General features: G+C 49.8%; 3 protein-coding genes across 10 annotated transcripts in view; 1 reads left to right on the top strand and 2 right to left on the bottom strand.

Moving 5' to 3' along the window:
• The window catches only part of UNC13C (unc-13 homolog C), a 56,083-nt gene extending 54,517 nt beyond the window's left edge, over positions 1 to 1,566 (top strand). For all 5 annotated transcript variants that reach the window (XM_081965080.1, XM_081965083.1, XM_081965081.1 and 2 more), the window contains one exon: positions 58 to 1,566. In XM_081965080.1, the coding sequence (XP_081821206.1) occupies positions 58 to 346 (289 nt within the window). In that variant the 3' untranslated portion in view covers positions 347 to 1,566. The remainder of the gene's footprint in view (positions 1 to 57) is intronic.
• Positions 1,567 to 6,982: 5,416 nt separating this feature from the next.
• On the bottom strand, positions 6,983 to 9,361 carry RSL24D1 (ribosomal L24 domain containing 1). Its single transcript, XM_081965096.1, has 6 exons — positions 9,130 to 9,361; positions 8,933 to 9,046; positions 8,762 to 8,834; positions 8,610 to 8,673; positions 8,199 to 8,284; positions 6,983 to 7,966 (listed from the first exon to the last, which is right to left on the bottom strand). Exons 1-6 carry the CDS (start codon positions 9,208 to 9,210, stop codon positions 7,896 to 7,898), a joined length of 489 nt encoding a protein of 162 aa, XP_081821222.1. The 5' UTR covers positions 9,211 to 9,361; the 3' UTR covers positions 6,983 to 7,895.
• Positions 9,362 to 9,423: 62 nt separating this feature from the next.
• RAB27A (RAB27A, member RAS oncogene family) lies at positions 9,424 to 15,271 on the bottom strand. Of its 4 annotated transcripts, none has more exons than XM_081965092.1 (6): positions 15,149 to 15,271; positions 12,470 to 12,645; positions 10,630 to 10,715; positions 10,194 to 10,297; positions 9,846 to 9,969; positions 9,424 to 9,733 (listed from the first exon to the last, which is right to left on the bottom strand). In XM_081965092.1, the coding sequence occupies exons 2-6, from the start codon at positions 12,620 to 12,622 to the stop codon at positions 9,559 to 9,561; spliced, it is 642 nt and encodes a 213-aa protein (XP_081821218.1). In that variant the 5' UTR covers positions 12,623 to 12,645; positions 15,149 to 15,271; the 3' UTR covers positions 9,424 to 9,558. The 4 variants fall into 4 exon arrangements, with proteins under 4 accessions (XP_081821218.1, XP_081821220.1, XP_081821219.1 ...); XM_081965094.1 differs by lacking the exon at positions 15,149 to 15,271 and adding an exon at positions 15,051 to 15,071; XM_081965093.1 differs by lacking the exon at positions 15,149 to 15,271 and adding an exon at positions 14,479 to 14,983.
• Between the last annotated feature and the right edge of the window lie 81 nt (positions 15,272 to 15,352).

The raw sequence follows: 15,352 nt of genomic DNA, 5'->3' as shown, positions 1-15,352 counted from the left end.
GCGTGGCTGAGGGGCTGGGGAGTCCTCTTTCTGAATCCCCCTCTCCCCTCTTCCTAGTCTCCTGAGCAGTGAAGAGCGGCCCAGTGCTTACGAGCTGCACCTCTCCGTGAAGGATTACTGTTTTGCGAGGGAAGACCGGCTCATTGGGGTAGCCGTGGTCCAGCTGCGAAGCCTCCTGGAGAGTGGCGGCTGCAGCCCTGCATGGCACCCCCTGCTCAGAAGCATCTCTGTGGACGAGGCTGGGCTGACAATCCTGCAGATCCTTTCTCAGAGGACCAGCGATGAAGTTGCCAAGGAGTTTGTCCGTCTCAAGCTAGAAAGACGGTCCACTGAAGAAATAGCCTGAAATTCTGGCGAGGAAAAGCAAAATTCCAGTCCCAACAACCTGTCTTTAGACAGAACAAGAACAAATCTCTCTTTTCGATGTCTGACTCATGCATGTATGTGCAAGTCTGTGGGAATGTTTGACTCTCTTTCTGTGTTTGCCAGAACATAAATTACTGTGTTTGCAAGGTACGTTCAAGAGCTGTTAATCTTTTCTACATGTTCAGATTCTTGAGGAAAAAATGGAACTGTTCCAATGAAGTGCCAAAACTGCAGCAAAGAGCAAAATTATGAATGGCATCTTTTGAGATATACTGATGTTGTCTCATGACAGCCATTTCCTCGTGGTCACTTCCTGTTTAACCGTCCTACAGCCCATGGCAACCTCATGATACTGCAGACCCATTTCTCCACATCACTTTGGACACTTGGCCTTATTTCCCTCCCATTTTATGCAAAGTCCATTTAAATCTTGCTTTTGAAATCCTTTTTCTACCATCTACAGGTGCAGTTACTTCAAGAAAGTGTTTGTAATTTTATAGTTGCTGATTTAAAGAAATGATTTTTGCATACAAACTTTTAAAAAGTGGAAATGTTTTATGCTGACCTTTTTTTCCCAGTCTTTCATACTTATCACTGTGAGGAAGAGCTGGCAGAGCAAGTTCTCAAGACATCTGGTTACATTTATTACTGATCTTTAATATCTTGAGATACGTTTGTTCTCCAAAGCTACTAAGATAATTCCCAACTTTTACTGAGGAGTAATTCTGTTCCTGCGTTCAGTGCTTTTTGGGTCTAGATGGGTCCCAAGTGACATGACCATTCTCTGGGTAGGGCATCTGGGGTGGGACCCCTGGAATGAGGAGGACGTGCCTCAAAAGGATGCTGGTACTGGTAGTCCGAGGACGATTCCCGACGAATGAACTTCAGAATGGTGTACTAGTTTCCTAGGGTTGTGCTGTGTTGTGTGAAATGGTGTTGGAATATACAGGGTTAATTAGCTGGAGCCTGCTGGTGAATGGTTTCCATCAAGAAGCAATTTTGCTGTTAACATTTCTCACTCTGGCTGCTAAGAGATTTTGTTTTAGATTCTTAGCTGAAATCTCAGTTAAGTGCTTTCTTGTTTTTATTTTCATAAAAATTTCTACTTATGCAACATGCCTATGTCCTGCACGGAGGCAAACTTCCATGTGATGTAAATATATTTCATGAGAAATTGTAAAATAAAGGCAGAAGAAACTGCTCCTCCTTGTTCCTTATTGGCCCATCAGCTTCTCTCTAGAGGCCCTGAAGGGACCAAGTGAAGCTGCTTTAGGTCAGAATAGCCCTGGAGTCACAACCAGGTGCCAGCCACCGCAGGCTCCATGCAGAAACAGCTCTCAAGCCTTGCTCAATGGAGAGGTTGGGGGCGGGAAAATGGTACCAAGTCTTGGTCGAGAGACCAACCTTTCCTTGCACATAGTTGCTCCAAGGGGCCCCTGGTGGATTCCTTTTGGCTGTTGGTTTCTCAGTCTTAGAAAACGGAGACAAAAGCCCACGGAAGAGGATGAGCCTTGCCCACAGGAATCCACAGGAGAGGCAGCAACTGGGGGGGCGGGGGGGGAGAGGATTTTACTTTGGCAAAGATTTTGTATTCCAGAGAATGTTCCTGGTTGGGGTGCGTGGGGCTGATTATAGAGATGTGATGGACAGGGAAAGAGACCTGGACATCAGCCAAGGGAGGGGCGCTTGAGTTGTTGAACCTTTTGTTCCGACCCTCCACCCTACCCCCTACCCCCCAGCAGGCTGGAATGGAGGGCTGTAGCCTTGGTTTAATCAACTTCGCTACCAATAAATACTACTGTGGGAAACGCCAATTAAACCAATGGATTACTGAAATATTGAGAGCTGGCATTTGCTAGTTATTGCTGGTCTCTTACTACCTGTTTCTTGCAGGCAGCTCTGGCGTTCATTCCAGAAGTTGGGGGCTCCTCTTTGGAATATGGGGCAGCCAACTGGACCCGTTGGCATCATTTCGCCAAGCTCTGCATTAGGCTGGGTCGAGGAGCAGCTCAGAAGGCCTCAAGGTGGCTGGCAACCTGCTGGGCATAGATATTCCTGCCATTCCCTTCCTGAATCCTTTTGGCCAGGAGGGTCTAGGGGTTGCTGGAGAGGTGGGGATGCAGAACATGAGTAGATGCCTTTGCTTCTGTTTTTTCCTGTTTGTGGTGAAACAGGAGAAAAATACAGTGCAATTACATGGGCAATTGAGCTTTGGGGGAGTGTGTTTTCAAAGCATAGAACACACGTTCACTCGTTCACCTCCATGAACAAGAAGGAACAAGCCTTAATTGGATGTCAGTTGGATTTCCATGGCAGAACGTCCTATCTTTCATTCCAGAGGCTCCAGGGACAAAGAAAATGCCCAATGCCAAAGATCCAAAGTGCCAACTCCTTAATTATTTCTTAACTTGCTTCCAAAGTCTGGTATACTAAGTGTGATATTTTTTCAAACAATATTCTATGAGAATCGTCACCAGCAAAATGCCCATTTAAACATACAAACAGTCCGGCTGTCGGCTGTCTTCTGCGCCAGGCACCCAGTTGTCCGAAAGCTAGGATATACAGAGGGTGATCTTTGTGGGAAACCCCTGGAATCTACTGGCCAAAAGTGCCACCCTGTAGCATTTGCACTACACCTGCTGGGGCTTGTACCTTTTCACAGTTCCTAGGAAGGCGATCTGGCCTTTCAGCTGCCCAGGACAAAGGCTGTGATCTTCAGCCCCAGCAGGTGTCTCCTCACAGTGTCAAGTAACCATGCAGGAAAGCAAGACTGCCATTCACTGGCAAGCAGCTCTTGGCTCTCCATGCCTCTGGAGCCTGCCCCACATACTTGCCTTGCTTTCGTGTGGTTAACGTACCTGGGCTCAGCTGGGCTTTAAATGAGACCTGTCATTCAGTGTCTCTGGCTTTTCAAGCCACACCGAACAAAAAGCAGCAGTCAGCAGCAGCCTCATAGCCATTTACAAACAGTGATTAGAAAAGAAGCATTATCTGTTTGATAATGTATTATTCTTTCACAGATTTATTGCTTGTAGGGATTCTTTAATTATGAAGTTTTTTCTCATTTGATAAGTGAAAGGAAAAATGGATAGGAAAATTGTACCATCCCATCAACCACTTAATCTCTTAAGGACAGCGAGAGTGGAAAAAGGAGGTTGAGTTACTAGCTATTCATTTGTTGGAGTTACATCAATGTGAGGCTGGGAGACAATTTTTCAAAGTGTGTAAAAGAGGTCCCTACAGTAATGGAAGGGGGCTTATGTGCCAGAATAAAAGCCCAAAAGAAAGAAGATTCAAGCAGCCAGAATCCTGCTGAGGAGTAATGCAACCTTCCAGCTGGCTAAGAAAAAAAAGGTGTTTGCAGAACCACAAGAAACGAGCCAACAAAGAGGAGCAGATCCACACCTATTTCTGTACCAAAGCATCGTAGGCAGAGACTAGACTTAGTTTCAGAGCCTGGAATTTCTCTCTACAAGATGCCACAAATTTCATCTACACCCTTGCTGATGAACTGGCCATATTTCATATATTACTTTGGAGAATTTCTGGAGAACCCGAAGACACTGATGGTTGTACGAAATGAAGAGACATGCAGAATCTAGGAAGGTTATGAAGTGGAAATAATCAGGAATGAAGCAAGAGTTGCCCAAGTAACTTTACCTCACTTGATCAGGTAGCTTTCTTAGTAGACCTCTGCAGAGCCTTTGAAAAAGCACCCCATGCCATCCTGGTTAGCCAGCTGATTGTAGTGGATGCATAATGGCTGGGGGGGGGGGGGGAACAAGAGAAACCCACAGACCCTCATGGCTAAAAGTAGCTGAAGTGAAGGCTGTCTTTCCAAAAGCACAGCTGATCCTTTCAGCTCCCAGGAGGTCTAATGCTGCTGCGAATAATGTCTCTTCTGCAGGCGGTTGCTAGGATGCCTCCAACCCTGAGGGTGCCATCCAGATGGTATCCCAGCCAAAGGGCACTAACATTTGTACAGATGCTGCCTTGACACCTGCAATGCATCTTGAGCATGATGGCTTTAAGGTTCTCCTAAAGGTCTGACATCTTAACATTCGTTAAACAATGTGAAACAAATAGCACTGCCAAGAAGAAAGAGGAGACCAAACAGAAAGGCCAGGATGAAAAAACAGGAAACCTTCCCTGGGAGAAGAAAGGATTACACCAAGATTCACAGCACATTTTTCTGCAAAGCAATTTCTGAGGTTTTTAAATATTAGGTAGGTAGGTAGGTAGGTAGATGATAAACAGAGATAGATGACAGACAGACACAGATAAATAATGGATGGACAGATATATACGTAAATATATGAATGAATGAATAAGAAAAATAAGAATTAATCAGGATTTGCCATGACATGAGCATTGCTGTCCTGAATTATGGGCAACTTGGACATTAAATCATAATTTGGAGGGGCTCTATTTTGTCACTGCTTTGGTTATTTGTTCCCACATATACAGATAGTCTTCAAATTACAACCATAATTGAGTCAAACATTTATGTTAGTATGTGAAACATTTGTTGAGTTTTGCTCCATTTTACCACTTTTCTTGCCTCAGTTGTTAAGTGAATCTTTGCATTTGTTAAATTACTAACATGGTTGTTAAGTGAATCTGGATGCCCCATTGGCTTTGCTTGTCAGAAAGTTGAAAAAGTTGACTGGACATTGAAACCATCATAAATATGAACCAGTTGCTAATTATCTGAATTTTGATCAGGTGATCTTTGGGATGCTGCAATGGTTGTGTGAAAAACGGATATGAGTCACTTTTTTCAGTGCTGTTGTAACTTCATCGTCACTAAATGAACTGTTTTAAATTGAGGATTACCTGTACAAAAGTGGATCTTTAACAGATGCCTCCTGATCCCTTTTTCCTTGTTTTGTGTTTGGATTTTGGGAATAACAGGAAGCTGAAGCAGAACGGTTTCTTTGCTTCGTGCTGACTGTCTGCTGCTCTCACCACCAAGAACAAAGACCAGCCCAAAGCAGGAACCTTGGGAGCTCGGCTTCTTTTCGCAGGATGTAGCTGAGGGGCAAAAGAGAATCTGTCCTGGAATGCATCCATGCAAAACCTCCTTTTAACATGAGCAACCTTTGAAAGTTGGCTGAACCCCTCGGTTGAACCTTTGGAGAGAGAAACAAAGCCCAGGGGAGCCCCCCCCCCTCCTTATTAGGCCCAGTACACCGCCACTGAGGTTGGCACCATTTTCTGCCAGGAAAGAGATGGCCAGTTCAGGCAGTACATTCTATTCTGGAGTACATCTACTGATTCAAAAACATTCATATTTGAGTCCTGTTAGACATCCCAGCTGCTCAGCCGTGCCTGGGAAGAAGAGATCAGATAGAAAGTTGGAAAGGCAGGGCCCTGCTCTATTTCAAAGGGAAACAAATCCTTGGCTTGCAGGATGGCAATAGCAATAGCAGACTATATACTGCTTTATAGTGCATTACAACCTTCTTTAAGCGGTTTACAGAGTCAGCCTATTGCCCCCCACAATTTGGATCCTCATTTTACCCACCTTGGAAGGATGGAAGGCTGAGTCAACCTTGAGCCTGGTGAGATCTGCACTGCCAAATTGCCGGCAGCCAGCAGACGTAGCCTGCAGTACTGCACTTTAACCATAGGACAGAGATAATGAAAGTCTCATACAAAATTAATGCTATATAAAACGGCTTCTCTGCCTCCCCAGGGCTTAGAGCAAACCTACAGACATATGGCCTTCCATTTAAGCATTTGCTAAAAATTGTTACTGCTGATGGGGATGAGGGCCAGCTGGGTTTCTTCCACTCTAGGTGCTATCTTCAGGGAAGTGGCTGCCGCTTCAGGCTTGACGGGGCATCTGCAGTGAAAGGGGTGACTTCCCTTCTGTTGTTTAGCAGACCTCTCCATCTCCTGAAGGCGTCTTTCTCTTGGGCTGTTGATTACCCTGGAAAGGCGTCTGGGAGAACGAGCATCTGGGTGGTAGGGGAGGAACTGTTCCTGCTTGAAAGAAGTTACGAAGATGCGTGTTTCTGGCTAGCTTTTATTCTGCCATATTGGAAGTCAAGTTCATCAGATAAACGGGGTTACCACAGCTTTGCCATGCAATCCCCTTTGCTACCCGAAGTAGCAGATATAGGTAAAAAGTTTCAATCAGCCTACAAATAAAATCAGCTTTCCAAGTATTTTGCCACTAAGAGAAGATTAAGGTAGCAGATCCAAGGCTGCACATTTCCTGCCTTGATTCTCCAAGCAAGTGCCACTGCAAGCCACCCTGTGTGATTTCCCTGCACCTCCCCCTCTCTAATCAGATGCCAGAAACTACATCCACTAGCATTTCAGAAGAGCAGGCAGTGCAATTGTGGCTTTAGGCCAGCTGTGCCAAAGCAGATGTCAGTTTCTCTGCGGCTGCTGCCTGCCTGTGTGCTGTTCGATCCAGTCCTTCCTGCGCTTCTCCGGGTGGGCTATCCTAAACAAGCAGAGATGCTGAAGGCACTCTGGTGCTAGCCCTGCCTCTCTGGGAACAACACACCAATATTATGCCAGAAACAGGCAAGAAGTCTTAAGCAACGGCTACCTCTTTTCATCCTTTTATCTCTGAGGAAGGGAAAATTGTGAGGCACACAGGTGCGTGCATGCATTTCCATTTTAATGATGTTACAAAATGCATTTCCAAAGTGAACTGGAATCACCAAGAATGGGGAGTGTTACAACCTAAGGGGAAGGAGGAGAAACCTTGTCTTGGGTCTACTGGAGGCCAGGAACCCTTCTGAGGGAGAAGTTTGGGATCTACGAGGAATCCTGTTGGGTGCAAGGTTTCGTAACCTGGGCAACTTTAAGATACCTGAATTTCAACTCCCGGAATTCCCAAACAACCCAAGAGTTGAAGTCTACACATCATAAAGTTGTCCAAGTTGAGGATTGTTTTTAGGAGTGAGGTTTCTAAATTGGACAGAAGGTTCCCACCTGTCACTTACCAAAATGTGTGCCTATTCCCTGGCTATCCACCATCTCTGCTTCCTTCAACGAAGTCCCATTACAGTTGGGGATTGCCAAGGCAGCTCGGTGACTCACATTTGTCCAGTCATTGCTTGGCAGGCAGACCGACACGATCTGCCCATCCAGGTGGTGAAGGCTGCAATATTCAACAGTGCAGCTGGGAGCATAAAGTAGCCATGGCGTTTGAGCCTCTGCATTTCCTTGCACAGCTTCAAAAAAAATTGTCCGCTTTCTTAAAAGCCGAGTCCAGATGCCCGAGATGGCCCAATCATGTCGCAGCACTCTATTTCCTGCTTCTTGAAGTAATAACTATCCACTAGGCTAACTAATTCCTATGCAGACAGCAGCTCTAATCATCTAATTGGCCTTAAATAGTTGAAAAATCTTTGAACCAAATCATCATTTTTTGCCCCTATTTTATTTCTAATTTCTATACTTTGTTTACAGATATTCCCCTTGAAATTTCAGTTCACGAAATATAAACACTAGTCCCAGCCTCTCCCCCCAAATTAAATAGGCCAGAACCCAAAAAGCATAACTCTTCAAGAGTCTTCCATGGGCACTGTGTCCTGTAGCACCTGGACCATCTTTTCCTCCATCAGCTTGGCTTTGCCTAAAAGAAAGAAATCACAGGTAAGCAAATGGTTTAAGCTTTTCTAAAAACAATACATGGATTCCTTGCAGAATGCCGAGTTCAGATGCAGCTTCTGAACCAGTCAGAGAGGAGATCACAGCCAAATCCCCCAAAGCACCAGGCTATTAGGCCAGGACAGTTTTGGGGGATTAGCCAAACAAGCCTCTCCAAGAATCTCCTCTCTCCAGCCATCCTGGGTTCCATTGCTCACCTGCGTGGGGGGCCTGGATGAGGTGGATGTTTTGTTTGACTTCTTTGATGTCCTGGGCTTTCTGTAACTCTTTCCCCTTCTTTAATCTTGGAGGACAGAAAAGGAAAAGCTAACAAGCATCCTGGCAGAAGCATTTACTTTAAGACCCCAGGTAACCCACAGCTATACCGATGGGAAGTTTCCATAAAATCCAGGAAAGCTCCTTCCAATATTTGGTACTTCAAGCGATTTAAGAGTCTTTACAAGGTCAGTGACATAATTTTCATGCATATTTTTCATTACACTTCTGTATGCCAGCAAAGTCGGTCCCAAAACGGCAGATTCCCCAAAATGAGGTTTTCTGCAAGAAACATCCAAACCGTCCGGCTTATCCCCCGAAGGTTCCAGCCGGCGGGCAGGGAAAGCTCCTACCTGTTCCAGATGAACTTGGCCTGGCGCCTCCGCTTGATCTCTTCCACCCTCTTCATGGCTTCCACTGCAAGGGGAAAACAGCGGCGCGTCAGCAGAGGAGCCGCCCGGGAAGAAGGGCGCCCGGAGGACCCCCGCCTCCCCCTCCGTCCTACCGCTCTGGCTCCACAGCTCCCGCTGGTACTTCACGGGCTCGTGGCGCCGCTTCTCGAACTCGAAGGACCGGTCCTGCGTGGGGAGGCGAGAGGAGAGGCCGGCAGGGTGAGAGGTGGCTCGCTCGCTCGCTCGCCCGCCCGCCCTCTCCCGCCCGCCCGCCGCCCACTCACCACCGCCAGCTCCTTGCCCGCCGCCCGGCGGAAGGCCTTGGTCCAGCGCACCTTCCGCGGGTTGCGCTTCTTCTGGAAGCTCCGGTGGCACTTGGACCGGCAGAACCGGAAGGCCTGCGAGAAAACAGCCGCAGGACTCAGCGGGGGGACGGACTGGGGAGGGAGGGAGGGATGGAGGGAGCGGGGCCTGGACTCACCTTGCAGTCATTGCGGACGAAGAGCATCCCGTGGCCCGGGTACACCGGTCCGGAGCAGAAGTAGCACTTGTCCACGCGCATGGCGGCGGCGGCCTCGTCTCACTGCGCCCCTTGCCGCTGCAGCCCTACTGCGCGTGCGCTAGGCGCCAGACACCCCTCCCCGTGTCAGGCGGAAGCGCCTCCCCCTCGACTTCCGCTCCGTCCGCCGAGCGAGGCCCTTAGTAGGAGGAGCCATGCCGGGAGCGCTGTTGCCCCGCCCTTCTCTGCCGTAACGCGTTCGGGTTCGTGGTCCCGAGGCGCTAGTCCTCAAAAGGCCCTCCCTGCAACCCTTCAGGCGGCGGCGAAACGGCGGTCCAAGAAAAGGCGGAATCTGGCCACGGACTGCTTTATTGCGCGTCTGCCGGAGGCGGGAAGGCCGCGGCGGAGCCCTCAGCAGCCGCAGCCGCCGTCGGGCTGTGGGGGCGCCTCGGCGGGGCCGTTGGGGAGGCGGGCGCTGGGCCCGTCCACGCACCGCTCCATGCGCTCCATCAGCAGCCCCAGCAGCGCCTCCACGGCCGGGCCCACGTTGTCGCCGTTGGCGGCGCTGGTCTCGAAGTAGGGCGCCCTGCAAGCACAGCGGGCAGCGTCAGGCGGGCGGAGGGCTGCCCAAGGCAGGCAACGAGCCGCCTCTCCCGCCGCCGCCGCCCGCGGGGCCCGCGCAGGAAGCCGCCACTTGCCCGTATTTGCCTGCCAGGCGCTTGGCCTCGTCCTCCTTCACCACGCGCTGCCCCTCCAGGTCGCTCTTGTTCCCGCACAGCACCACGTCGGGGCTCTGGCAGTAGGCGTGGGTCTGCAGCTGGCCTGCCGGGAAGGGAAGAGGGGAGCCGGAGCCCCTGGCTTGCCTGCCTTGCCTGCCTCCGCCGCCCCGCTGACCCCCTGCTTAAAACCCCTCGGGGCTCCCACCGGCATCCCGGCAGTCAGTAACCCTGGGTTCCCATCGGGCTCCCTTGGAGCTGGCCTGGCTCCTGCTGGCCCTTAGCTTAGCCCAGGCCTGCCGCGGAGGCTGCAAGTGGGGTGAGACTTACTCATCCAGTTCCGGACATTGAGGAAGCTTTGCTCGCTGGTTAGGTCAAAGAGCAGGAGAAAGCCCATGGCATCCCTGAAGAAGGCGGTGGTCAAGCTACGAAACCTACCAAGAGGAAGGGCTAAGAGTTACCCTGCTGCTCTCTCCTCTCAGGCTGACTCCATGTATGTCCCCTGAGCCCAGAGAGTTCTTTAGGCTTTCTACTTAAGAACAAAATATCTGAAGTTTTAAAAGTGATAGAATAAACTTCTTAATTTTTAAAGTCATAAAGAACACAGGTTCCTCAGCTATAGAAAACACCCAGTGCAGAGGTCGGGATACTGAGGGATTGCCAACCTCTGGTTGCACTGAGGCATCAAGGCGACTGGTTCCATCAGGAGCCAAATTGGCCGGGTAGTGGAGGTGGGTGGTTCGGTCCATTTTTCAAGCATGCTCACCTTTCCTGCCCTGCTGTGTCCCACAACTGAAGATGTATTCTCTGTCCTCGGCCGCTGACCCCATCTGGTCTGTTAGGTCGGTACACCTGATTCCAAAAGGATTTATGAAAGTCTCCAGCCATCAGCTGACAAACCAGGAATCTTTCCCTCTTCCTCCCCCCTCCCCCAATGCTTTGAGGAAGCCAATAGATCCTTTGCTTTCTTCATTCATGGGGCTTTTAGAAAAGTAAGCAGATTCGTGTTTCACTAATGTTTGTATTGGTAAATCCATGGCCGCCTTCCCATGTGAGCCTATTGCAATAGTTTCCTGCAGTCCCATGTTTGCTACCTATGCCCTTCCATCCGATAGTTTTCCAGAATCTCAGTGTTTCTGCCTTCCAACCCATTATGCTGCTCCTGTAAAAAAAAGTGGGGATGCTTTCAGGTTGATTTCCCCTTTTGCTATTATGCTGGTGTTTGTAGCGCATGTCTATATAGTGCATCTACAATTTGCACAGAGCTTCAGCTCGTTTTGCCATTCACCCTCCTCCCGTCAGTAGCACCCATGTTTCTTGTACCCATGCATAGGCCCTGACTCTGACATGTCTGAATCTGCAAAATTCCCTTCAGGGTGAACCATGATTAAATATTCTTTTTTTAAATGTACAGGAACGTCCCTTGACACAGCAGCCCCATATCCACAGGGAAGAAGCAGCAAATTTCAAACTTGCCTGCAGAAACCATATTGAAGAGCTGCAAACTTGGCAGCATTGTGTCTTTTGTTGGGCACAAAAACACCGGATGCACAAGAAGCCAGGTTGTAAGCCTGGAGGAGGCTTTCAGTCTGATGGCAGGCAGTCCCACACAAGGAATATGAATCCCCCCCCCCCCCCCCGAACACGGCTGGGAGCTTGGAGTGGAAGACAGTCGTTTCTCTGTTTGGGAAAATGCCAGGGAAGGGCCCAGGGTTGGCAGCGTTAGAGGCAGGATTGTTTTCTACACTGTGGAAAGGGGTGATAGGTGCCAGTGGATTGAACCAGCTCTCTGGAAAGCTTTGCTGTTCTTGGACTGATCTGAAAGTAAGACTGCTTTACAGAAATCTTAGGGGAGGAAAGAAAGTTTCTATCAGCCACTGCCAAAAGTCTCAAGTTCATCAACCTGAAGAAGGCCAGATGTGGACAACCAGGAGCATGTTGTCACTAGGCAAAGTTTTCACTAGAAAGGTATAGTTATTTAGACAGCCTGCCAGAGCAATTCAGAAGGGCAACCTAGAACTTTGCGCAGGAGAGCAAAGAACCAGGTGTGGGGGTTTTGCAGGCGACCCCCTGCTTGGACAAGCAGCAAGAGGCAGCATTTGGCTACCAGCTGTCTTCTGCTTGGAGGGCATCGTCCCGTCCCCCCCCCCCTTTCCACTCTTGGAAGGATGGGTGGCTGGAAGGCAGTTGAGAAGGGGTGGATGCTGGCTCTTTCAGTGCTTGGAGGCTTGTGTAATGATAGCCAGTATGTGAGAACAGGGTAACCAATCAGCACTTTCTTTGCAGGACCTAGTCCCTAAGTGGTGGTTTTTGTCACTGGTGTCCATGCAGTAACGGTTGGTGGCTGCGAAAGCCAAGCTGGTGGCTGGGAAAGTAGCAGGAGTCCAGGCCAAAGGCACTGCTGAAGACAGGCCAAGAGGACAGAAGGCATAGGGGGAGGGAAGGGGAATCTCAAAGGAAAAGCATCTTTGCCTCTTCCTTTCTTCCTTCATCTGTCCCAACATCAGGCACAATTTCAGGAATGAGTCTTCTGCATAGCTCATCTACAATTTTTCCCAAAAAGGAATGTAGTTGGAAGGGGGAAATCACACCATGCCGGGACTTACCAGCCTTTTTTCCTGAAAATCAATGCCTACAGTTGTGATGAATTTGGAATTGAATTTCCCATCTGTGTACTGGTAAAGGAAACTGGTCTTTCCAACCCCAGAATCACCAAGGGCTAGGAACTTGATAAGGTAATCGTAGTCCCTGTCGGACATAGCGAGTGATCCTTAGTAACAGCCTGAAGGGGAGAAGAAAGGAAAAGTTTTGAGTCCACGGTCTCAGAGGAGCCTCCCAAGTGGGTGGGGCCCAATAAGAGGCTCAAAAGGACATGGTGGGTGCCTGGAACGCTGTTCCACATCTTGTCCGCAGGTAGCACAACATTGTTGGCAGGTGACTGGTGCACTAGAGGTATCAAAAGGCCAAAAGCCTCTTTGGATCTGGGCCATTTGGTATAGAACTGCATGGAGGTAAGGTCAACAGAGAGGACTCAGAAGCCTTCTAAATAGAAGGTCAAGACTTCTCTGGGGCCCAGCAGTCATTCCAGGAGATATTGTTGCAGGTGGGGGTATCTAGCCCTCCCAGGTAGTCTTGTAAAAGACAGGCTTTCCCCACAGATAATACTAGGGGGATGCTAGCCTTTGAAGTCCCTCTCTGTGGAAAAGGGGAGCCATGTTCTTTCAGCAGACTCCCACTGCCGCCTCCTCGGAGGTTAGTTCCAGATGCTGGTCCATTGCCTTCAGGCTGCCTATAAGAGTCTATCAATGCTTCCTCATTTGTTCCCTAAGCACAAACATACCCTGGCCATCTCTTTCTTCCTTCTTTGTGAGAAGGACAGAGACAAATCATTGGGATTTGGTCAGGAGACCCAAGGGACATTTCCCCTTGGACTGCTGTCTCTTGGAGCCCCATGGCTGCCTGCAGTTAGATTTTGCCCACCAATCTGCTTGCATGTTTTCATTACTGAGGAAACAATGGTTTTATCCCTTCTACACAGGTTGTCTAATAATGCAAGCTCAGTTTCAGACCAGTCTTGGGTGTTTGACAATTGGAAGTGAGATAGCGAAGCAGAGGAAGGCAGGTGCTCCCAAGGAAAATAGCTGAGCTTCTCATCATGCTGAACTTCTGAAATTGGCCAAGAGGTGAGGCGCCTCCTCCCTCCGCAAATATTGAAGCTGCAGCCTCCTCCCTTTGTCTACTTGGATTTTGGATTGCCACGGAGTTGCCATTAATTGCTTTTTGGCTAATGCCAAGGGGATCCTTCCCAGAACGCCTGGCAAAGAGGCTGCCTGCACATCCAGGATACAGGTGGGGCAGGAGCATCACTAGTGCAAGACTCATGATGGAGCCTCCCCCTTCAGGAGTGTAGATTGCAGAAAATCCCCCCCCCCAAAAGAATTAACCTTGCAGGGGATCCCTAGACCACCTCAGCTAGCCTGCAGTGCCAGACCCCCAGCTTGACATGTGGGAGGGAGGGATCAGTCTTCTACTCTGTCAATTGGAGGGCAATGCCAGAAGGCTAATCTTTGAATTCGCACCCTGCATGGCTGCCCCAGTAGCCATTGCAAACAGCCTCCCCCAGATCTTTGTGAGCAGATGGATATGGGTTTTCTTAGGAACGTCAAGCTTTCTTTTTGTCCAGGGCATCCTGGCACAGCTGCTTTGCTGCACAGTAGGCTTGTGGGCGATGTTTGCCTGGGCTGATCTCTGCCTCCCCACCTCCTTTTTGCATTAGCCACCTGCATTCCTTGACGGTATTGGTGACATCACCTTGCCCACAGCCTGTCCATTTCCACAGGAGCCTCCATGCAGAACGCTGGGTTAAAAGGGGGAAAGGGGCTGCATGGAAGCCAATGGGCATTGCCTGCTTCCACTGCTTGGCATCTGCCTCAGTCTTCCCTGGTCATTCCACCACCCTGAGAGGGCCCAGGTCAGGATGCCACCCCCGCTCCCCAGCAGCTGCTTTGCAAGAAGCAGACAGGCTGAAACCCTCCTGGTGAAAGGAATCATTTCCCTAAGTGGGCCTCCCCCTCCTCTCCCTCTACCCCCTGCAACGAAGAGGCTGCCCACTCACCTTTGCTGCTGCTGCTGCCAGAGTTGCCTTGAGCTGGCCTCCCGAGCCCCACCTGCTTCTCACCCAGCCAGGAACAGCAGCCGCAGCAGCTTACGTGTCACCTGGAGACTGCAATGGGTGGAAGGTGTGCTTCCTGAGGCCAGCCAAGGGCATCAGGGCCAGGAAAGGGGCTGTGCCATCACCCCTCCTCATTTGCAGGAGCTGAGGCTGTATTCAACACCTTGTGGGCTTCCCCCTGCCAAGCGAGTGGGCTCAGTTGGACAATTCCCAGGGCAGCCTTGTCCGGGCATCTCAATCCCTGCAGAGGGAGCTGCCTCCACCAAGGCTTAGCAAACAGGTAGGCTTGGCAGAAGAAGAGTTAGTCTAGGAAGGGATTGGAACTCTCTGACTGAAGGATCCAGACTTGGGCATGGCATGGAAGGTGGGGTGGGGTGGGGTGGGAAGACGCAAGAGAGGAGTGTCTTCTGCTGCATAAACTCAAAGGTGCCAAGGAGCGGGAGTCCTGAGGAATGTGACCTCTGCTGCTGTGGGAGGAGATGGCTTCACGGTTTAGCAGGGTGCTCCCCACTTACCTTTTAGCAAGACCTCCCATATGCTGGAGGGGTGTGCGCACGCATGCGCAAATGTGGGCATTTACTCTGAAGGCTTCAGCAGGGTGGGGGTTACTTACGTCTTCCCCGTGGGCTGCATCTTTAGGGCTACTGACAGAAGGATTAGTTACCCACCGGCGGTTTCTTGTGATTTAAAAGAATAATGTCCTTATAAGGTAATAAATGCGGGATAACAAATAAATAAACGACACCCGGCAGCCCTTGAACATCAAATTCTAGAAATTCTGCTCCCCTCGTGGGTCATTCATAAGAAACAAGGAAAG

This window comes from Natrix helvetica, assembly GCF_964273705.1.
Source record: "Natrix helvetica genome assembly, chromosome: 12".
In the NCBI taxonomy this organism is placed as follows: Eukaryota; Metazoa; Chordata; class Lepidosauria; order Squamata; family Natricidae; genus Natrix; species Natrix helvetica.
This window is presented reverse-complemented; position numbering and strand designations above follow the sequence as displayed.

What these genes read in the sequence shown, in the direction of transcription:
- RAB27A (XM_081965092.1), bottom strand. Translation starts at nt 12,622, where the DNA reads ATGTCCGACAGGGACTACGATTACCTTATCAAGTTCCTAGCCCTTGGT. An exon ending in ATTTTCAGGAAAAAAGGCTG is followed by an intron (nt 10,716 to 12,469) that starts GTAAGTCCCGGC and finishes TTTTGGAATCAG; the next exon opens with GTGTACCGACCTAACAGACC. An exon ending in CGCCTGGCAGGCAAATACGG is followed by an intron (nt 9,734 to 9,845) that starts GCAAGTGGCGGC and finishes CTGTGCTTGCAG; the next exon opens with GGCGCCCTACTTCGAGACCA.
- RSL24D1 (XM_081965096.1), bottom strand. Translation starts at nt 9,210, where the DNA reads ATGCGCGTGGACAAGTGCTACTTCTGCTCCGGACCGGTGTACCCGGGC. An exon ending in TCGTCCGCAATGACTGCAAG is followed by an intron (nt 9,047 to 9,129) that starts GTGAGTCCAGGC and finishes GTTTTCTCGCAG; the next exon opens with GCCTTCCGGTTCTGCCGGTC. An exon ending in CGGGCAAGGAGCTGGCGGTG is followed by an intron (nt 8,835 to 8,932) that starts GTGAGTGGGCGG and finishes CTCCCCACGCAG; the next exon opens with GACCGGTCCTTCGAGTTCGA.